The sequence below is a fragment of the Falco naumanni genome, chromosome 2 (assembly GCF_017639655.2).
Source record: "Falco naumanni isolate bFalNau1 chromosome 2, bFalNau1.pat, whole genome shotgun sequence".
Lineage (NCBI taxonomy): Eukaryota > Metazoa > Chordata > Aves > Falconiformes > Falconidae > Falco > Falco naumanni.
This window is the reverse complement of record NC_054055.1, coordinates 59,546,640-59,570,797: the sequence shown is the minus strand read 5'-3', so window position 1 is coordinate 59,570,797 and position 24,158 is coordinate 59,546,640. Positions and strand designations below refer to the sequence as shown.

The 24,158-nt window shown below is 38.2% G+C and overlaps 1 protein-coding gene across 3 annotated transcripts in view; it reads left to right on the top strand.

Moving 5' to 3' along the window:
- Positions 1 to 24,158, top strand: part of NALCN (sodium leak channel, non-selective) — a 249,732-nt gene that overhangs the window by 69,617 nt on the left and 155,957 nt on the right. For all 3 annotated transcript variants that reach the window (XM_040584471.1, XM_040584468.1, XM_040584470.1), the window contains exons 8-10: positions 19,547 to 19,689; positions 19,809 to 19,913; positions 22,634 to 22,720. In XM_040584471.1, coding sequence (XP_040440405.1) covers positions 19,547 to 19,689; positions 19,809 to 19,913; positions 22,634 to 22,720 — 335 coding nt within the window. The remainder of the gene's footprint in view (positions 1 to 19,546; positions 19,690 to 19,808; positions 19,914 to 22,633; positions 22,721 to 24,158) is intronic.

The window sequence follows — 24,158 nt, the reverse complement described above, 5'->3', positions numbered from 1 at the left end:
GACCAGAAGGCAGCTCCAGCCTCCCTTCCCCAGGCCTGAGGCACTAGTGTCCTGGCGCTCCACAGACCAACTGCTTAAACTGGTTGTACTACATGGGTCCAGGAGCATGACTGGGGTGTAAATATTGGCTGTTACTGATGGTCACAGTGAGCTCTTTGTATTTCTGTGTTGGAAAAGTAATAGAGAGATACCTAAATGCACAGATTTTCAAAAAAGGATATTAAGACAATGCTTCTGATCCTAGACAACAGAATAAGTGGTCTGAAGTTGGGAAAAAAATAGTAATTGTAGGATGCCCCAGTTAACTGCCTTGCTATTTGATGTTTCTGTGTGCTTTCCACTTTTCTCAGTGAGGCCATTTTAGTTGCCTAGTTAATTAAGACTTTTTTCTTTTTTAAGCAATGGTTTAGAGAGACACAGAAAACCTGCCCATGTAATGTCCATGGAATTAGCTCTCTTACACTAACAAATGGTATGTGGGAAGTTGCAGAGTTTTGGAAACTTTGAGTAATTTGAGCAGTCCTCCAGAATTTTAATTTATTGCTGTGTTAATCCCAAAGTAATTGAGTCTTGCATTAAACCAGGCAATCAAGTGAAACTAATGTGAATAGATTAGTACAGTTGTCTTGTACTGACAGTCAAAGAAAACTTTACTGTTGCTGAGAGAATTCAGTGGAACATACTTTCCCCTGCCTTTTCAGGGTGTTCCGTGTTAGTTTCAGCAGCTAAGTAGTTGGATCTATAATGGAATAAAACAACTTTCCAGAAAGATTTACTTTTTCCTTTGATTGTAATAGTGGATCTTTCCTGGTGGCCATCTTCTTCGGCTATATATAGTTTGATATATCACTTGTGTCATTATAGTACGCTGCACAGAATTTAATGGCCTGTCTGTGCTGTACGCTTCTATCTCTTTCATTCCTATCTGTGCCTGGGAACACAGAAAGAATGGTTTGCACACTGAACCAATACGTTTTGGTTAATTTCATTTTGAAAGTAAGTATTTTGAAGTTTTCCTTCTAATACAACTTCTTATAAGTACTTGCATGATAGAGATGGTGATGTTAAAAAAAATAAATTCATTCATACTTGCTGATGTTAAGCAGGCCCATAAACTGTCACTGATCATAAGCTGAAAAGATGGAAAAGCCAAGTGTAGTGGAAGGGCAATCTTATTTGAAGGGTATAAGAAAATGAAAGTTGAGGCAGGTTAAATGCAAGCTTTAATTGCATCTCATTATGCTTTTTTGTACTGTAAGCTATATCACCTCAGAGATATCGATCTCTTATTGACATAAAACTTCACGTACAGTTTCTTGATTTATCTCAAGTAACATAGTCTTAAATTCTATGTAAGTTTTCAGTGTGATTAGTAGCATAACAACAAAAAAACCTGAGAATTCAGTAGAGCTCACTAGCACCAGTGCAGCTGTTGACTTCTTACTGAACCACTTAAATATCCCCACCCCTTGCTCCCTACTGCTTTATGTCTCAAGAGGGCTTATTTGCCCCATCGTAAGGGTTTAAGGAGTCCTGGAATGGAGCTGGCTGGGGAATGCTGTGCTGGAGACTTTGCTACTGGCTCTGTAGGACTCAGGCTCCCAGAGGGCACCCATAGCAGAGGGCAGGCTTTGCACTGCATCCCCCAGAAGGTCTGCAGTGTGTCAGTGCCCACTGCTTGCAGATTGTGAATTAAATGTAGTATAAGTACTATTTCCACAGATGACCTTCTTGTGCTTACTTTCTGCAGCCCCTGCTCCAGCATAGTAAGGCCTCCCAGCATGATTTTGAGAGGATACGTGGTCTGTGAAGGCAAATGAGGAAATCTGCTTTTGTACTGCTGCTACTGTTTACTTATAATTCCTATGGGAAGTGTGAGTTCAAACATTCAGGTCTATTATGTACAGTGACATTTGTTTTTTCCTCTAATGCATATTAGAATGTTAACCAAGGGGTCAGATAACTTTGAGGGGCTCAGTAAAGCAGTCAGGGGGACACATGTGTGGTAGGAATGCCAAGGTCAAAGGCAAATAAATGCAGATTAAGACCATCTCCTTAATGAGGATTTACTATGAAAATAAATAGGAAGAGTTACTTCAATGAAAAACAACCTCCCAGCCCATCAGTTGGCACTCTGCATGGGAACTGAAGGAAGGATTATGTCAAAGAAAAAAACTATTTGTGTGGATAGCTACTCAACAACTCACAGTCTGACAAGGAACAGAGAACAATGTGAAAAAATAGAGAAGTTAAAGGTGTGACAGTAGTGTGAGCAGCCCTGAAACAAAAGGCGTGACTAATTTCAGCCACACTAAGGAGCAGGAAACTCTTAGCCAATAGGCAAAGCATGAAGTTAGGCAATTAGAAACCTGTGATTCCATACCAAGAAAATTAGATCCTATCCGTTTAATTATCAGTCAGTACCATTAAGACAATATAGCTTTGCATAATGAAAGCTGCAGTTACTGGGTAATAGAGGTAATTGTTTTCCCAGTGGAAGATTTTTACTTTCAGACAAGAGCTTCAGTATGTGACTGGTTTACAGGCTTTGACCTTCAACACTTGCATAATGCATGGGACACAGTTTTTACTTTGCTTCTTGAGATTTGATTATTTTATCATAAACAGCATTTTCATAAAGTTGGTGGAAATGAGCAAAACCACCCACTACAAATACAGTCTCCAGTAGTCATTCAACATGCCCTCTGTTACTGGAATTAGAGCAGCTTACCAAATCATCTTTGATTTGATAACACAGGGCCAGCTTGCAGCTTGGCTTTTCCAATTCTGCTGGGGAATAAGGGGGAATAATGCTATTCCAGAAAATCTAGATCACAGATGGTCACTCCAGAGGGGGTAGCGCACATAGAGCAGAAGCTTAGGTGTGACTCTCCAGCACATCAGCTCCTCTGTGGTAACTGACTTCATACATGCTGCTACCCTTGCATTACCCTGTGGCAAATGTATAATGGCGTACTCCATTAAATAGTTCACAGTCTCATTTTATTACTCTGTTACTCAAATACTTAAATATTGAGTGTCTTTCCTTGTGGTTCTTAGGGACTTCCAGTCTTTACTGTGTTCTACACCAGGGTCAATGTCATAATAAATGTCATAATAAATTCTTAGACAATATCTAGTACACATTGAGTGGTATTGGAAAAGACATAGGTTACAAGCTAAAAGAATAGTGTAATATTTTGGATCCCCTGTGAACTACTGAAGTACTTCTTCAAAAAAATGTAATACTCTTCCAGTTACTGCCTTTCTTATAGCAACTGAGAAAGCATAGACAGGACAATCTAAGAACAAATACCTTATGTAGTCTTTACTTTGATTATAAATTTTGGTTGTCATCAAATTGAGAGCTAAATCTTGCAGTATCTAGCAACTGTAAGTAAAGAATAAATCTTTAACACGTTAACTAATAGTTGCCGCTTCTGTATTGTTCCATACTTAGGACACAGTGTTGGGAAATACATCTTGATTTCTTTGCCACAGGGGCATTTTTGTTCTATGAATTGTGTCAATATGCAAATAATTACTATCGTTCCTAAAATCTCTACAGATATTTTCAGTGGACACTCTTCAATGGTACAAGCTGCTTTGAAGGTTCTCTTTAATATTCAGCAGAATGTAAGACTTTTTGGAGACATGCTATTCCATCTCCAGTGAAGGTGTCATCTTGGGAAGTGTCAGGATACATCTTCTCTCATACTGCAGTCAGCATTTTCCATTCTCATGCAAAAAATCCTTTAGAAGGTTATCCTCTGCTTTTCCAACAAATCGGTACTACTGTCACTTTTGACTAGAGAGTACCATAACGATTAGCACTTTTGACCACAGTTTATGCCTCCTAAGATTAGGTAGTTAGCATGAACATTCAACTTAAGACTCTCGGTTCACATCTGAAAATCAGTAAACCACAAGACAGTATCACCTTTTTCTTTCCACTGTGAACAGGATTGCAGTAACTAATCTCCCAGTGTTGCTACTTAATTTAAACAGCTACAATGAGATCAGCTATATACTTTTTTAATTAAGGATACTGAAAGAATTAAAATTATTTGTTGCATAGAATTCAAAAGAAGTGAAAACTGTTAGCAAATTTTCTGCCAGAAGACCTCGTCAGTCACCACTGTAACAGTGATGTCTAACCATTCGTAGAGCATAGATGCTCTGTGGTAACATGTGCCAGATGAAAACTTCAGAAATCTGTTTTATTTCTCAAGGAGCTGACCCTATATAGAGCTGATTCATCTTGAAAGAAGTTACCCAGGGGCTGACAAATTCAAATAAAATAGATTAGTCACAACAGGACTTCTGTATGTCTTTTCTGATAAACTGTGCTATTATTTTCTCCTAATTACCTGCCTGTGGCAGGTTTTGTATGGGTTTTGTACTGGTATGTATACTACTTGCATATCCTTCTGTATTAGCCAACTTTGCTATAGCCTACATATGAATATTTTCTTACATTTGTTTTTCATCTGCTGGTTTTAGGCATTTTACTTAGGATTCTGAGGTTAAGTGGCAATTAAATATGTCTATCATCATCTCAAAAAAAAAAAGCTTTGGTTGTATTACTACTTAATCTTCTTCTCCAGAACAAATGCTATCTGTGTTTTCATTTTCATTTTCTTTTTTTTTTTTTTTTTTTTTTGCATTTCATGTAAAATCATGATTCTGCTGTAACCTGGATTCTTTTTGTTCTTCATGTCTGATACAGAACTATGGATCAATAATGGTGATTTATGGAGCGGTAGTAGCAATGAATGGAAATTGCATACTGCAGAAACCATTTAAAAAGTCAGCATTCTGCCATTATTATACCATAGCCATGGATATGTATATCACTGATACTCACATAGCAAGATGGTAAATGCCCTGAAAATAGCTAAGGATATTGGCTGCAGCCGTTCGAGCACAAAGAGAAGTTCTGAAAAGAGTTTGGAGTATCAGGGGAGAATACTGGTTTTGAATAGTTGCTCTGGGAAGCTTGTAGGATTAATTTAACAGACGTGTATGATTATTTCACAATCAGATTAGTCTTTGCAGTCTTTTACCTGGTCTTTTATCCGGTGAAGAATGCTGCTTCTACTGTGCATTTACTTGAACTGTGGTTAACCTGCTCTCTACAGTAGTTTCACAAGTGTCTTAAACTTAATCAACATAGATGGTTAGTTGCTTCACACCTATCTGTTTTCTATCTATTCTCTTCTCAAATATTTTGCCAGATTTGTCAGATATGATGCTTTATGTCATACCAAACTAGCTAGTCTCCATCAGCTTGTCTTTTTCCAGATGCTTTCTGATTTCATTCATTCCTTGGAAGTGCTATGAAATCCACGTGCTTTCATGGATGTGCAGACTTGGTATCTCCAAGAGCTATGACTTCTTTTTTTTTTTTTCTAAATGCATGTTTAGTTCCTTCTGGTCCTTAAGCAGTCTGTCTTTTCTGTTAAATGTTAGAGTCATCAATAGATTTGACCCACTATGCTAACAGCAGGTTTTAGAATGTTAAAATGGTTAGGGCTGCTGTAGTCAACATTTTTTACCAAAATATGAGGATATTGTTAATTTTGTATGCAATTCACTTACTGCAGACAGATGCAGGATTGCAGCTATGTCCACAGTATCCTCAGGTGCAATGGAGGAGGTACAACTTAGGAACCGAGTTTTCACTGGAGAATTTCAATGCAGTGCAGGGTAAACGTGTATTTTGTAACAAACCCAGACTCTGTGCCAAAGAATGACCTCCCCTAGCTGTTGTGCAGTACTTCGAAAATCAGCCACATTCTGAGAACTTCCAGAACAGACAGAGCGTTAATCCTTCCTGTATAATTCATTAAAAACATTCTTAGAAATTTCCTCCATCAGGAAGCCAATGAAAATTAAATTACTAATATTTTTGTACTGTTTGCTTCTTGAGGATTAAGCCTGTGTTATTTAAAACAACTGGACTCTATTGGATTTAGTAGGGTTTTGTTTGAGGCCTTTATTTTCACATTTACTGATGAAACATTGGTTTTCAGCTGGAAGGCACCTTGATGATGCTCTTCTCCACGCCTTCTTGTGACCATAGGAAACCATGCAATATCCATTGTTCATAAAATTATGAAGTCCCAACTTAGAAAACTTAGGAACACAATAGGCAAAACACGATGAAAAACTCTTTCAGGACTTCATTTCTCTGATAATTAGAAAATGCCTAAAATCAGCCTATCTCATGTTCATGGCTACTTGTTTCAATGCCAGTATTAGCTTTGTCTTTCTTTATGGTCACAGACAAGTGCTTAGTGATATTTACCTCCTGATTTTTTTCATTTTTTGGCAACCTGAACTTGGGAACTTCCTACTACCAGAGGTTGTATTTGCACTTAAGATATTTGGCTGTGTATCTTTCTGATGCATAGTGCTGCTGAGCCATATACTGTAAAAATGTGTGAACTATGGAATTGAGTCAAAGGTGGGATTTGCGCTGGTAAAATCATCTGCTTGGCATTGGTCTTTGGTCTACAAGCAACGTGATATAGACTGACTTGTGTTCACACTGCTCAAGCCTGGTCTCTTCTAGAGCAGAGTGGCTGTGTTTCCGTATGTACAGAGGTTGGTTTTGATCTCCGCTGGACCCCACGAGTCACCCCTGTGGCCCCAAAACATAACTCAGAAATGTGGGATTTTTCAGCCTGAGGTTCCTGTGAGCATTTCCCTGGTGTCACAGCCCACCAGGGATGTGATTTTATAACCCAGTATTGAAGGTATGTATAGCACGAGGGAATGTCAGCCTGTGGAAGATGCTGAAAATGTGAGCCTATTTGGAGTAGTGCTGAAGGTATGTATGGGCTGGAGGGAGCTACACTTGGTACAGGCACATCCATAGGAAGATAACACCAAGAAACAGGAGCTGTTTATTTGTCTACATAAGTGCTCGCAGAAGTGCTGCTTTGCACTGGACTCAGGCTGTTGTTTGACATGTTAAGACCTGCGGTAGAGACTGATCAGGACAAGGCAGAGTAAATGAATGAATGTGTTACTGTCAGAGTCACTGAGGGAGGCACTTGGTACTGAAACTGTACCAGCTTAGGGCCAACTCGATGCTGGAGGTAGAAGGGTGGACAATACCTCCTGTGGCACAAGTTAAGGTGAAGACAGACAATACAAGTTGCAGTGTGCAACATTTCAGTACAAAGTGAAGCCCTCAGAAAAAGGGTATTTTGTAAGGGGCAGAGTCAGATTGTAGTAAATCAGTACTTTGTGTCATGTGGTTGTGGTGCTTTTAACACAGTATTCAGAGCATTACAGACAGAGTTAAATTATCATCAAAACATGTCCTGAGTGACATTTTATTTATTCACAGTGTTACTTTACATCTATTATTGTACAGAATTTAGATCTACATACCATCTATGACTCATCAATGCTTCCTTTATGGAAGGAGAAAAAAAAAAAGGGCTTTTTGCTGAAGTATATGATTTAGCTGGTTCAGAAACAGCAGAACTTGGCTCTGCACCATCACTCCTACAACAGTTTTCCAGGCAAAACTGTAATGTAAGGTGTTTTTCATACACTGAACTCTTTCTTTGTAGTATCTACATGCAGTAGTTGGGAAAGCTAGTCTCTATGTGCAGCCTAAACAAACACAGATTACTTTATGCATGTTAATACTATTCTTTTGTAACTAGTAATGATAAGACGCTGTACTGGCTTTACAGAATTCTTTAATGCTGTAAAATTGGAGAAAACTAGTATAAGCTTCAAAAGGATATCTTTTTGAAGGCCAGGCTCATTGCCTCACCACTGCAAGATTGAGTGACCTCTACTTACATCATTCCTTATAGATGCTTATCTGATGTATTCTTGAAGAGCACCAGGGAGACAAATTCTGCAGTCCTCTCGGTTATTCCAGTGCTTACTATTGCCTGCTAGCAGTTGTTTCCCATCTATTTCAATTATTTCTGACCTGAGCACATGAATCCTGCTAACAGCATTTAGTTGGTACTTTTACAAGTTCTTTAAGAAGGTCACTGGAAAGAGTTTTAATGCCAGGGCACCACAGGTGTGCCTCATGGTCAGGTTCAGAAGCAGACATTTTTTGAGATTCTCTGTTGCATTTGTCTTCATTTAAGAAGCCCATCTCCCAGATGCTGTAAAACGGATGGGTCTGGAAACAGGTGGCTTTCTTTTCTTGATTACACCTTATAATATCAATCTCTAGCTTATTTTTAGTGTGGCGGGCAATTTAATAAGTGTTTTGAAAGCAACATATTGATCAAATATACTGTTTTCCCAACATCTTTTATGTTTTGCGGGGACTTATGTGGTAGAATCTCAGACCTATAAATATAACTTTTTTTCTACTAAAGGAATGATAAAATTCCCTTTGGCTTCAAGCACTAGCATTCAGGCCAGGACTGAAAATTTTGAACTTGACTCCTTCAGCATCTCAAAGAATCAGACTATATCCAGCTATGTGAACATCAGCTCACGTGCCTGACTTTGGGCAGTGGGATTTAAAAACTGTGAACATAGTTTTATCTTCAAAAATATTATATAAATATGCTGGCAGAGCTTCCAAGTTAGAATCAGGACTTTGTTTCCTGTTCTGAAAAATATGGGGACATGATGTAACAATATAAAATTCTACCCAAGCTATGGTAGGACCTGCAAGCACAAGTTGTGTTTATGATGTCCAGCAATAACTAACTGTCTGTATGCTTTTATTCCTAAGTAAGCGGTAAATAATTAGAGGTCCCTTTGACTTCATGGAAGAGAGTGGATAGACTTCCAAAGGTCTTTTTTGAAGGTGACGAGCAGCCAAAGAGGTAGTCCCTGTGAAGTAAATAGCATGCAGAAAGTCATCCCCAAATTTATGCATATCACTTGTTTGTGCCTTCAGATCTAAAAGCTCTGATTTCATTTCACCAACTGGAAATTATTTTCATATGGAAAATGAGGTTGTTCAGCTCATCCTTTGATAAAAAAATACTGGGAGTAGGTCTGATCTGTATTTCTTGGGAAATTGCTTCACTGAGCGATGCCAAAACTTTTTTTTTTTTTTTTTTTCATGCACAAATCATGCACAGTACTTTTTTTCAAACCACATGTTCATGTGGCTCAGTACAAAATGCCACATTTTCCACTTTGGCAAAAAGCTTTGACTTTGAAGAAAAATATGTTAAATATCATAGGTCTATAAGAAATTAAAGCAGCTTTGAGTCAAAGCACAGAGTTGACACACACCTATAGAAAGAATAGACATCTTTGCAGGTAAACTTCATGCTGAGAAAAAAGAGAGGGCATATGTGAGAAAAAAATCGTTGATTTGATAGTGAGAAATCCAGGAAATTTCTGTTATGGGTGTGCGGAACTATTTTCAGTAGCACAGAAAGATCAGAAAGGATTTCTGCAGAAGGAGATAATATTGAAAACAAGGTTTAAACAGAGTGTATTAAGACTTTGAACATTCTTTCTCCTAAAAAATATCTGGCTGTTTATACAGCTTTTCTTGCCAAAGGTTTTGATTTTCATCTCCAAATAAACCTGCCAGCTGCTTAGTCTGTTAGTGCTAGTCTTCCAAGAATTCTTTTGATAACCAGTAGATCTCCGGTCATGCAAACACTTTCTTTTAAGACAGTCAAGAATAAAAGAAGTCAGATGTTACAAAAATTGGTTTTCTTTTCAACTCCACTTTTCATTTTCTAAAGGAGAGGAAAAAAAAAAAAAGTCTTAATTTGCTGACATCTGTGTATGTTTTTTTATTTCAAAAAATCAGGTTCTTTCTCTTTTGACACACAGCTCTTTTAAAATCAGAAATCTTTAAGATTGTCTCATCTGAGACATTGATGGTGTTGCTGTTTGAGGAAGGTCTTAGAGTCTCTAGCTTAACACAGCCATCTCTGAAATTGAATTAACAATACACTTGACAAAGATGGTGTGGGGTTTAGTGAGCTGTTAGCACACTAAACCACTTCTCCCTGTCTCTGCCTGCTCCCTAACTGTGCATATCAGGCAAGAGGGCAAACCTCTGCCTCACATAAACAGAGTAGGTAAATTATTTTACTTCTAGGGGCACGTAACAGGTACTGGGGAGTACTTAATTTATTAATAGCTAACAGGTCACTGAGTATGTCACTTGGGTTTTCTTGTAACAGTCAATCATAGAGCTCCTTTCTCCCATTCAGGAAAGGAAGATTTTGTCTCTTCCATTAGACTAGTCTCTTAGGATGCCTTTGGCATTGTGTATTTGCTCCTGTTATTCAGATGTGTGGAGGCTAAGGAGATTTCTAACATGTGTCTGTTTTATAATGTTTCCTTGGCCAGCTTTACCGTCTGGTTTTTTCTTACAGAAACACATTGAGCTAAGTGTTGCTGCTGTCTTTATTCCTGGTCACTGAATACTCAGCAGGTCTTGCTAGTTGGGATTTTCTACCGTTGTTCTTAGGTGAAACTTTTATACAGAAAAGAGTAAAGTCTTGTTCACATACACTATAGCTGGAGCAAATTATATTAGGATGCTTTGGGGAGGGATTTTTGAAAACATCTTATGAAAGATGACAGCAGTTTTACCACTGATTGCAGGAGGGATAAAATTTCATGCAACTGCTTTTGAAAATGTTATCCATGGAAGAGGAAGGGGCTGATCTCTTAATTTTAAGGAGCACATCCTCAAAGAAGTGCCTACAATTCACAAGTGACGCCCAGAGGAACTGCATGAAACTGAAATGAAGCATTAGGGCAGAGCATCAGCTTTGGTTGTCTGGGTTCCCTTAAACTGTTGTATCTCCTACCCTACAGTAAAAAAAAAAACACAAAACAACACGAAAAACCCACAAACACACAGACCCCCAACAAACCAAAAAACCTTTCTTAAGCTATTGAAATGATATACTGTGGAATATCCTCCTTGAATACCTTCCTGTCTACCACTGTACCTAACCTGCTATTTCTCATAATCGGACTGAGCAACCACGTCCCACACACAGTCACCAGTGTGGCTTCTTGTCAAGTGAATGTCAAGCTCTCTTCGGTCCTCTTCTGTCTCTTAAAACTCTGCTGGGTCAAGGAGGTTCTTCCCTTTGTTACATATTTGTGCTGTTGGGTTTTGGTTTTAGTTGCTGATTGATTGGACCATTTGAAACTTCAGAATGAAAGGGTTGCACTGCAACTGGAAATAAGGAAACACATTGTTGTGGAGGTCAAATAAGATGTGGTCTTCCGGGTTTGAAAATCACTTGCAAGGTCTTTCTTAGCACTTTTGGGACATGATCCTTTTTTTCTTAATGGACTGTGCTAGCCTGTTTTTTCCTATAAGACTTTTTCAACTTCTCTGATTGTTCAGTTCTTGCCAATATAAATATCACACTGCAAATGCCTCATTTAGGTCAGGCAGTATCTGTATTTCCCAATATGCATAAAATTTTATGATCTTTATGCAATTCCAGGTCTCCCAGTTAATCTTCTGCTCAGCTGAATCACTAATGTATATTCTTAGAAGCTCCGACATCTTTTCTGTTAGTACATTTTTTCTAACTCCACAATTTTCTTGCTTTCAAGACAGTTGATACTAGCTGACCAGACTCAAGACTTGATGAAATGGTCTCTCATGGTAAAGCTTACAGTCATGCTGCCTAATTATCTCTGCTTTAGGGTAAAATATCATTGTGGTTTAACCCCAGCCAGCAACTAAGCCCCACGCAGCTGCTGGCTCACTGCGCCCCTCCTCCCCACTCCCCGCAGTGGGACGAGGGAGAGAATCAGAAGGGTGAAAGTTAAGACAGCTCATTGGTTGAGATAAGAACAATTTAATAATTGAAATAAAATAAAACTAAAAAATAGAAGAAGTTGTAATGAAAAGGAAAATAACAAAAGGAGAGAGAAATAAAACCCAAGAGAAACAAGTGATGCAAATGCAAAACAATTGCTCACCACTAACTGACTGATGCCCAGCCAGTTCCTGAGCAGTGGCCCCAGCAGCTTTCCCCGTTGTTTATATGCTGAACATGACACCATACGGTATGGGATGTCCCTTTGGTCAGTTGGGGCCAGCTGTCCCGGCTGTGCCCCCTCCCAGCCCCTTGTGCCCCCCCAGCCTGCTCGCTGGTGGGATGGGGTGAGAAGCGGAAAAGTTCTTGACTCTGTGTAAGCCCTGCTCTGCAACAACTAAAACACCAGTGTCTTATCAACAATATTTTCTCCTAAATCCAAAACACAGCACTATACTAGGAAGAAAAATTAACTGTATTTCAGCCGAAACCAGGAAAAGTATCATCATGGTCACTCTAGATACAGAAATGTAACTATGTGAATGTGTTTTATGGTTTTGTTCTTCCATACTCCTTTCATACGAAGCAGATACATTTTTTATTAATTAAGCAAATTAGTTGACTCCATGATGTATGCTAGCTTTGCTGTTTCATGACTGCATCTAAAATGAATTAGATTGCTCTGTCTATGGCTATTGGGAAAGTTGATGCAGCAAGTGTTTTGATTGACAGTGTATGCAATTCAATGCTGAATTTACATGCCTTGTGTCAAGAAGGATTTGCATACTTTGTTTTCTCTCTAACAAAGGGATCCATCACTGCCTTGATTTTAACAGTCATTCCCGATGTTTAATATATGGCTGAATGACAACCCAAATACGTAATATCTGTACTAAGAACCTGCCTTAAGTTTATCTTTTTAATAGGATAACCCTTAAAGTGTTCATTAAATTTTAAATGTAACGATTTGTGTGAATTTCTGAATGTTTGATTTCTGGACTGTCAGTTTTACTGTATGGTTTTAAAGGCATCTATATAGTAATGTATTTTAAAAGAGGACATAACAGTCCTATAAAAAAACGGCTTATTTTCAAAGGAGTAAGTTAATATAAATTATAGAGTTTCTTCAACATTTTTTTGTATTACACAGTTTTGTCATAACATTTACTGTAGCAGTCATTTACTCTACTATGACTGTACTTCAAATCAGAGACGTTTCATTGGAAAGACTGAGGTGGTGGCAGGCCCATATTCACAGTGTTTATTGCTTTTAAAACCAAAGCCTAGGGATTTCTGTATTCTTGGTCTCTAGATCTGAAAAGTGAGTATTATTAGTTTGATTCTCTGATTAGGAAAAGTACAGCTATAGCAGTGTCCTGCTTTCAGTCTCCAGCCTGATGCTCTGCCCATTCTGTTGAGAATGGAAGCCCAGAGATCCAAGTCCTTAAAATACTCTTGAGGGATAAGGAGAGGTGGGAGTTGTTGACTGTGCTGCAGAGCTTCCAGGTAGTGGTGTGTGAGGTGTGAACAATTCACAGCTCAGTATTTCCTTCCATCAACTGCCAGTAAATTTTGTAAAGTTGCCACACACTTAAAAAAAGCAGATGTAGGAGAGAGTGTGTGTTAGCACTACAGCCCTGCAATGGCAAAAAGGAAAAAACAGACAGTATTTATGCACGTAAAGCCAGCTTAAGAGCTCTGCTAACATTTTGGACCTCTGTTTGCTAAGCTATTTTTGAACGTTTAGCTGAGGAGCATTTTAATCAAAAAAGTATTAAAGAAAAACAAATATAAATGCTACTCTGGCTAAATATCCATAAATATGCATACCTAAAGACATTTTGAAGAATGTTGGTCTTTGTTTATACCATGGGACTTGTTCACAAATGTAAAACAGACTTCTCTTTTTAAAGCATAAAACATTACCTCAGGGAGGACAAGCACTATCGCATGCGGGACACTAATGGTGTAACTAAGCATGAACTACCATGCTCCTGTTTACCCTGTGCAGTCAATACATGTGCCAGCATGGCTGCATCGACATTGTAAGACAACACTTCTGAATAGTGAGCAAGTTTCTAAAATACTTGTGAACAGTGCTACAAAGTCCGTCAACATTTTTTTGGAAAGTTGGCTGACTTTCTGTCTTCCCATTAGTAAGTCTGTAAAACAAATTGCATTGATCTTAGCACTTACATTTGTGACGTTTCTTTGTCTCCTTATTGGTGGTTGTATGTGTACAGTCTCAGTATGTAGTCTTTTCTCATACATAAAGGCTTCATCTTCCCGTAAGGGAGCAGATTTTTAAAATGAAGAATCAATTACACATCACTACTGTATGTTTGGATTCATTACACTTAACAAGGGTTAAGACACTGTGCTCAGACAGGCAATGTGGTTTTTCTGCTGTTGTAAATCAGTCCTCTGCACAGTTTCTGTTTTGCTGCCTTTTCCACAGCTCAGTCACAAGGAAAGTGGCGCTGGGGTCTGAGGTTTCAGTGGCAGAGCAGAGCACTGGCATGTTTTACTTTTCTTCTTTTTCTCATTTCTGCTGGCTGGCAAAGTTGGTTTGGGGGAGTAAAATAAACTGGATCACTCACTCAGAGACAGGGAAGAAACGCCGTGAAGCTGTTTGAGGGTTGATCTTTTTGTTTATTTCAGTGGTATCTACCAGCTGCTTCCCAGAAGTGCTAACAACTTTGTCCTTGCATTTCTGGGTAATTTTTGTTCCCTTCTATTTTCACTAAAGCAACAGTATAAGACAGCTGGAAAATCCTGACTGCATTGCAATGTTTTACAAACATCCTGATACTGAAAGATATGAATTAAATTAAAAGATGACTGTTCAGTGGGAATATCCGTGCCTTGCAGCAACATTCAGCTTCGTGATTTTATCAGTGAAAGTGAGCAGGGACAGAAGCAAGGCTGATGATAAAATTTCTATAGGTAAGCAAGAGGTCATTTCTTTCTGGACATAACATTCACAAACCCACCTTAAGGCAGGCTACCTTTCCGTATTCAGCACCACAAATAGAGTTAATTTAGACAGCAGCACCTGCTAGAAGGCTGCTTAGTCTTGCCGGGAAATAGAAAAATCAATCCTTTTGCCAGCGTACCGGGCGGTTATCAGCCTGCGCTCCCCGTGGTGGCTGCCCCTCCCTGCCTGATGTTCCAGATGTGCCCGAGGTGCACGATCGCCACCTAGTGGCTACTTGTAAGTAAGGAAAAGGAGCCTGGCACTGGCTGGCATCTGAGGCATTTTACGGATGATCGTAGTAGTATTTTAAGCTTTTAGTAACAGCGCATGCTTTTTTACTTGCCTGAATAATTCCTGATTAAGAAGAAAAAATTACAAACCCAAAATTTTGACCTTCTTTTTTTACATAAAGTGGCTCTCCTGTAGATTTTCTTTCTCAGCAGCTTCACAGCAGCCATAAGAAAACTGAGAGAACCCTAACGTGGTAAGCCAAGGGTAGTCAATAAACACAGATTACGCATGCAGAAAATGCTGGAGTTAACGGCATACTTAAGTTTAGTTTTCCTTTTTTGTTTTTCGCTTGGAGTAGCTACAAATCACATAGCACAAACTTACTCATAAAGGACAATACTTTGACCCTGTTCATTCACTTCCTCAAATACTATGGGATTTTGAATCAAGAAGCAAGAATGTAACGGTTAGGAGGAAAGCGTTCTGTTTCCAGACTTAGTGAATTTTCCATCTGACCTTTATCTCTGCTCCTTTAATTCTGCAGTTATAAAATTACAGCATTATTCAGTGCACTCCCTTTTCCGTGATGTCCATTCACAGAATGAGCTGATTATAGCAAGAGCTGATGTCACAGGGCATGGTGGTGTCACAGAAGCCAGAAACAAGCAGGAAATCCTGTATGTTTGTGAAATATGCATAAATAGAAAATACACTAGCATCCCTGCATAATGATACTATTGTTCTTCTGTCAGCTGAGATTTTTTCTTAAATAAATGCTTTCCATATTCATTAGGTATTTAAAAGATAGGGTTTGGGCATGATAGCTTTCTTCACTCCCCTGTGGAAAATCATCACCTATGTGTTCTGCCTCTTACAATTATTTTTAACCTGGTACTCTATTCATCTGTAGAAAAGACAGGTGTCCTTGCTCCCTGACTAGGTGTGGAAATGAGTAGAATTTTCTTTTGTTATAATAAGTTAGGTGTTAAAAGCAGCTACTTCCTCCATGCCCTGTCAGGCTAATCCTCCTATCTGGTGAAACATGTATTGAAGAAGACATAACCCCCCTGCATTTCAGTGCTGCATGCCCATATACCTAAACATGCATTATTATTGGGGATACACTTTGTCTCTGTTATCTTTTCTTCTATGTGGTATGAAGCAAGTGAAAATATTACATAAGTTAAGCAAGATTCAGTCTCTTCTCCCGTACTTCACTCAGTCTTTCATTTTCTGGGCTTTTTTTTTCTTTTGTTTTTGATAATGACTATGTAGTTGTAAAACATTTCCAAAGGTAACAGTGTTTATTGGTTGCATAAAAGCAGTCTTTTGAGACTCATGCAGATTATGATATTGATTTATTTAGTTTTAATCTGTGTATTGAGAAATGTTTTCCTTCCTTGTTTTGGTTAACCATCAGCATGGTTAAAGGAGTTGTTTTATGGTAACATCAAAATGTGGAATTCATTAAATAAGTTCAAATGAAAGCACTGAAACAAAAAAATTTCAAAGTATATGCCTTTATTTTACTTCTGTTGTCATCAGAACATTCCTCCTGAATGACTTTAAGCTTTTTTTCCACCAAGGTATAGCCATCTACTGAAACAAATAGGAAAATTAATATAAATATTGTCTAGATATTTTTATTTACTAACATTTAACAATATTCTAGATGCAGATGTTGAAATTCTACTTCCAAATTCAGCACATTACACGTGCCAGCTTGCCTAAACTGATGAGTAATGTCATTATAGTCATGTGTTTAACCCTCTTCATGGTTCAAAGCTTTTTCATGACTGCAGTGGCTCACTGATGCCTGTAGAGAGATTGCATGAATCTTGAAGTTCAGGACGCTAACAAGATATTACTACACTCTGAAGTATCTGTGGCCTGTTGTGTATCTGAATAGCCACATTGTGCAAGTTTTCAAGCTCTTGTTCCCCCTGCCACCCATATTGCTACTTTTCTTACGCACACTACGGGAGGTCCTATGCTCTCATATGCCCTAATCATGGGGCTCTTAGCACCATGTGGTCCAGACTTAAGCCTTCTGACCTAGTAGAAGACAACAGTGTCAGTGATAGACAGAACACCAACATCTGTGGAAAAGGAGAATTTTTCCATTTTATCTAAAGGGCATAAGTTTGGTTTCATACATGACAGCATTGCCATGTGTGGTTTTTTGTGCTGTATCCCACCATCACTTAAAATTTGATCATTTCCCTCCCTCTCTGTAGCTTTGAACATCGTGAAAAAAACAGAGCATGCTGCAGCAAAAGTCTTTTTAATAGTTTACACATTGGCTTTAGGAAGATTGTCGTCATATTAAAGACATGCTCAGAAAAATAGAATTGGTTGTTGATTGTCTATAAATGCAACCCTTAGAAGAGCAAAAATATGCAATAAGGCAGATGTTAACTAAAAATTACTCTTCTTTTTGAAAGCAAAATATTTCATGGTGTTGGAACCCTTTCTGTCATGCCTTTATTCTGTATCCAGTTGAAACAGTATTTACAGAGGTAGTTAACAGCATGGTTCCTGGCATCAGTATTGAAAGCTTTATTACTTCTAGTCACATACGTTAAGTAAGAATGTATATTCTTAGTGGTGATTGCTTTCTAATAGCCTTAAGAACACCTGTACCAATTATACGCAAGACATATCTTTACTTCAGTGTCACAGACGAACACATATTGTTTTAGTTGCGTTAATTGTGTGTTTTTGTCCATTCACAGTATTGCTGTGAATGGCAGATGGCCCAGTGTATGTGTTATAAATACTTTGCATGTTTTACTAATCTTCACTGTGACTTTCGCATTGGTAATGTGTAATGACACTTCCCTAGCCAGCAACTTTTAATAGATTCCTTTTTTTTTCCTTAATCTCTGGCTGCCCTCAACAGCACTGTTTTGTTCAATCATTTAATCAGCAACAGTATAATATTAGATAGTTGAACCATTACTTTATGAATTTTTTTGAAATGCAAAATACTCATGAAGTAATCACTGATGTATATTTTAGTATTGACAAAGACCACTGTCTTCTCTGAAGAAATAGAAAGGGGGTTGCTATCATCTGTGCTTGAATATTTTATCTTTTCTTTTATTTTTATTTTTGCCGCTTGGTCCTGAGAACCATGTACACTAAATAGGAAGGAATCCAATAACCAGAAAAATTAAGGGAAAGGATTAACGTTTTTGCCTAGCCACCATAACCATGTTAACTATTCAACACCCACATATCAAAGGAACGAGATTATACAGAAAAAAATACATTCATCCCCGTCTCCTCTTACCAGTGAACATTTATCCACAAAAGGGACTCGCTAAGGCAAAACCACTTCCAGGTTCATCCTGCCTGTGTTAGCAGATGAAAGGATGTAAATGCTGCAAATTCAGTGGGAGAATAGCAGTGCAGAGCTCCTTACAGGCTGGTGTGATTTTTGGGAAACTCCTGGACTTGGGAATTTCTGACTAGAACCACTCCTGTCTCTGTGAACAGGATCAGATGATTGGCTGGCTCATGCCTACTACCTGTACCTTGCTAGCAGCTGCTATGGTTTTGCTAAGGGCAGTACTCCTCATGCTCCCTCTTTTTATCTAGGATGTTTCATGAAACGAAGCAGTAGCAGAGCAGAGCTATCAGGTGGCTGTAGGACAATTCCATGATTTCACAGCAGTTTGTGAGATTTTACGGTTTAATTTCACAGTTTGTGTTCCTTCTTGGAACAAAAAAACCTGCTTCTAACAAGAATGCCGTAGGAGCCCTAACCACGGTCTATATTTTGAAGCTTTCATTGGAGAGATCAGGAGGAAGGGGGAGCTGACTGAAGCATGCGATCACTCAGACATTAGGATGACTTTGGATCTTATGTTTAAAATGAGTGACTTAATAGCTTTTATTCAAAAGTGGATTTTGAATAAAACATAAACCCCTCATAACTTGTCTTTGATCTTCTCCCCCGCTCCCCTGAGTGATATGGGAAATTCAACTAAAAATGCTTTTAACTTTTTTAAGGCAGGACATGTAAGTTAATGCAGCCACCCTGACTACCTTCCTGAATTTTAAAATTGTTTGGTAGCTTGTTGTAGATGCTTAACAAGTAGCTTAAGTAGCTTGTTGTAGTGCTTGGTAGTGTTGGACACCTTCTGTGTGTACTGCTGCTCACTCAGTGTTGCTGATATCAATGGTGATTTTTTTTTTTTACTTACTGAATGTTGGTCCTGATAGTTTTAATTAAAACTGCCTTTTCTCGTGGATGCTGCAGAAGTCACATAATGGGACAAATTTTGCTTTTGGAGACATTTACACACTTCCAGTGAACCCATCTAAATGATTACGCACATGTGTCTAGGAAGAGAAGGGAGTCAGTCTGGTCTGATACAAAACCAATTCACATTCAGTTGCAAAAGGAAGAAACATGGAAATGCACCTGAAAAACATCTGTTTGAAGGAGAAGACATGATACCCTTTAGAAAAAAGGAAAATAAGACAGAGAAAAGCTGATTGTTTGTTGATATTGAAAACTTTCAGGGAGTCTTAATGCCAAACATTTTCATTTTTCCTCTGACAGGCACAAGCATATTTACTGTTTACGAAGCTGCTTCTCAGGAAGGCTGGGTGTTCCTTATGTACCGAGCAATCGACAGTTTTCCCCGATGGCGTTCATATTTCTATTTCATCACATTAATTTTCTTTCTGGCCTGGCTTGTTAAGGTACTGAAAAACATCACTTTTTAAACCTGTCTGAGAAGTAAATCATATTAGAATGAATTTTCTTCTCTTTTCTGCTTGCTGAGCTTTCCGTCAGCCATTCTTTCTTGTTCTTTTTTCAGAATGTTTTCATCGCCGTCATCATTGAAACATTTGCAGAAATTAGAGTGCAGTTCCAGCAGATGTGGGGATCCAGGAGCAGTACTACTTCAACTGCCACCACCCAGGTGAAGCACCTGAGATGCTGAGATTCTCTGGGGACTTGATTTGGTTTAGTTTATGAATGAATAATAAGCCCCAGATTCCTATTATTATTTTATCTGATCTATTTGACTTTGCATGTTACTGCATATATTTTAAAGTTGATAAATGACTTGTCAGATAAAATTAAATTCTAGGTTGTATTATCCAACTAGGCTTTCTTAAAAAAGAATAATAGAGAAGACTAATATGGTTCTTTATGTTGCTGGGTATGTTATCTCTATGTTCTTATTTTCTTTTAATGAAGTAGGATAACGCTTTTTTATCCTGTCATTGGTGGGTTTGGAATTAGGGTTGCTATTGAACATCACTTTCTGTGCTAAGGAAGAAGAGCTGAAATTGCAAGCTGTAGCTGGAAGAGAGGTCAGAGGGTAGCTGAAGTGTTTGGGGAAGCTGGTCCTGGAACTGGGAAACGCATATTGAGACCAATGAGGAATGAAGTGCTGAGGCAATGAAAGAGCCACACTAGCAGTTGAGGTAGCCACAGAAAGTGAGACCCTGAATATGACATAATGGGTAGGAAGAAACCATGATAGGAAGGGTGCTACGTTTGGGCTGCCTGGTGTGGAAGACCCAGTATGAAAACCAAGGGCTAATGGGTTGAGATTTAAATTCTCCCACTCATTATTGTAACAATAATATTATATATCCTGAATGTACAAAAGGCCAGGCTTTTTCTGTCTAGTGCAGTTTGCCATATATAAGAGGAACCACTACCAACTGCCTGCAAAAAGCCCTTAGAAAGACAGGTATAAAACACATACCCCTGAGGAAAATTTTTCTAACTTCTGTAGCTAAAGTGTATTTATTTTCTTAAGCCAGAGGATTTAAGTGTTTCAAAATTATTTATTAAATATTTTCTAATATTCCTTTGGTTATTCCTGTAATCCATATGTAAATCTAGTCCTTTTCTGCCTGCTGCTACATTTTTCACCTCAAATAGACTTTGTGGCAGTAATTTTTATTCTATATATATCTTTGTCAAAGCAGACTTGGTCTTACCAATTTAAAATCTAGCAAAAGAAAGGGCTTTTCCACAGGACACATACTTAGGCTGAAGAACTTAATGTTCATTTCATCTCCGATGGGAGAAATTCCTGAGCCATATAGGCTTAACCAACATACTCTGAACTAGAAGCTGGAACTGCGGAAATTCAAAAAGCAGCCAACATTAAGGAATTTCAAGGAAAAAGAAATTCCCAAAATAATGTCATCATGCTGAAGAATATGACATGTCGAATGTAAATTGCATCATGCAAAATAAAAATACCGTGTTAGCTGCAAAGCAAATGGTTGCTTTGTTCCTTGAGCCACTGGCATAATGGGACATAAAGGGAGTCCAGCTTACCGAACTATAAAAGTGGTTTATTTTTTACTTTATTGAGAAGGGTGGAAAATTTGTTGCAGGCACCAGGCAAAAGTTAAAAGCATTGCGGGTTTTGTGCATGAAATAACTTTGAGAAAAACCAACAATATCCTTCTTCATTTGTCCACTTCTTAAATCATTGAACTGTTCCCAAAACTTAGTCCTATACGAAAGAAAAGGAGTGTCCAAGAGTTAAAGTCAAGGGAGGGGTCTCTGGAGAAGGATGAAATGAGGTTTTTGTAAAACACCTTAGCACTGCACATTAAAGCACAGTACAAAGAGAAGTAACTCAGTGCTAATCTGAGTTGGCAACTCTTCCTGCTGCAGGGATGCTACGTAACAACTCAGCAGCATTATAACCATGTTTGTGTGACACTGTCCCCAGTCTAATGAGCACTTCTCTCAGGATGGCTTTTAAGCTTCAGCCTTGCTGCTGTGGCTGTGTTCTCAAGGTAATTTGGTTGGGTGTTGGGTGTCATGGAAGAAGTGGGAGTGGGGTGGGAACTTCGCCACACTTGATTTCGTAGTATGTGCAGACTCTCAGGTGGCAATTCAAAATGCTAGAGCCATTCGTTTTCTTCCAAGGACATTTTCAACGACAGTGTTAATCACTCCCAGACATGGTTTCTCACTGTTCCTTATGTCCAGCAGTCTGCATCTGTTTATGTCCTTATTTCTGAGGGGAAAAAAAAAAAAAGACAGAATACCTACACCTGCACTTCCAGAGGTTAGTGGTAAAATGCAAATACCACTGTGGGCAAGAGGTCCATTGACAACATTAGAGTCCAGATATCATTCAGCTGTTTGCAGGAATTATAAGCTCTGGGTAATGGTACAGAAGGCCTGTACAGTTATTCTTGATACATATTAGTGCAACAAAACCAAAGTCTGATCCTTGGTGTAAAATAATCTTGCCAGACAAAAAAATGAGGTAGTCTGTTATTTACAAATGCACCATGAAACTTATTTTTTTTGGTCACAATGTATGTGTGTTTCCTCAGGATAAGCTTACCTTAGTAAGGAATTTATTCTGATCAGGTTTCACTGTCTAATGATACTGATCAGAGATTAATTGAATTGGTTTCTACATTAGGACTAACAGAGACATACTGTGTTTGATTTTATCTGAGTAAAATTCAGAATCTATTAATGTTGGAAAAAGCGCATGTTGCTTTTTTTCTGTAGCAGTAAGAACCATTTCCCTCTTATTTTAAACTAGCTATCATCAAAATGTATGCAGGTCCTTAAGGGAAATGTATTAGATTTCACTTGTATTTATTGGCACGTAAAACATTTCTGACAACAATTTTCCCTTTCAAGATGTTTCATGAAGATGCTGCTGGAGGTTGGCAGCTTGTGGCTGTTGATGTGAATAAACCCCAGGGCAGAGCTCCTGCATGTCTACAGGTATGACATTGCTTTTTGAAAATCAGTGTGTGTAACCAGCACCATTCAAATGTTGGTATAAGGAGACTGTGGTGAAAAATAGCTACAATAGTTTTAGTCATAAATTTATTTAAATCCATCGCTTTCTGCAGTGTAGGCTTGTTCTTGAAAAATCACAGATCAACAAAAAAAAGATACACCACACCCAAAGGGAGGACATTAAAAAAATGCATTCCTTGTAAAGGCTCTATTTTCTGTGCCTATGAGAGAAAGTTTTTAGATTTTTTAAAATATAAAACAATGTAAGTAATTATCTTTCATCTCTCAGACTTTACATATGCACTTATTCCATTGCTAGGTTATTCACAACAGAAATGCTTATACATTAACTGCAGAATACAATAACATATGCCAAGTAGCATGACTAATCATAATAAACACAAAAGCACTTACTTTCTGTTGTTCCATCTTGAAAATAGGCTCACAGGAGGGGGAAGAACCATATAGGTAGTAAGCCATACAGTGTTTGAAACTTCCAGATTTAATATTCTCACTTGGATATAGGTGAGTTTGTAAAACTCTGTCCTCATTGTTTAAATAAATCCAGACTAAGATAAGTAATATTTTTATAAATCCCTTTTTATTACAGCACATTGTACAGCAGCTCAAATTTTTAATTGCAAGTTAAATGATGTCGCTTCTGGATGACATAAACTTGCTTCAGAGTAGAAAGCCAGATCTGCTATTGCAATCTGATAGCATGATGTTTGCTGGCACTTTTGGTTATGTTTGGTTTAATGCATAAACTAAAATACGCGTGCTTGTTGGCAGCGTGTACATTGCTGAACACTAAGCTGGCAAGCATCTTTCATACCCTCCACAAGCTGTTCATTCTCAAATATCTCTGCTTTGTCAAACCACTGCCATATATTTAAGTATAGCATATATCTTAACCGATAATTCCTCTTCCCAAATTTAATTATTGATTTTGACAGCAACAGGAACATCATTGGTGGTGTTCTTAAGTAGCAGTCTCAGATACGTGGATAAAATGTAGCTGAACTCACAGCGAAAACTCCTCCAGATGAAAATTAAGATAGCATCTAACTTACCTGGTCTTCCTTTGTCCGTGGTGTTGCATTCTTGCCCATTCTAGGAATCACATGAACACACTGAATTATGTTCCAGAGAACACAAACCTCATGCATCAGTGGGTGCTGCCACTTTTTATAATTGCAACGCAACTAGCAGTTTTATTCTCTTTTTCCATCCCTTTATGCAAAATCTGTAAGTTTTCCAGTAATCTGCGATCTTGCTGAATGCCAGACCAAGGAAGGCAATCCAAAGGAAAACAACGCATTAAAATACTATATTTTATTAGGATAGTGCCCAAAATAGGCTTCATTCTTATTTAATATAGACTAAAATACAGACCAAAGAAAGCAGAATCTCAAAGCCT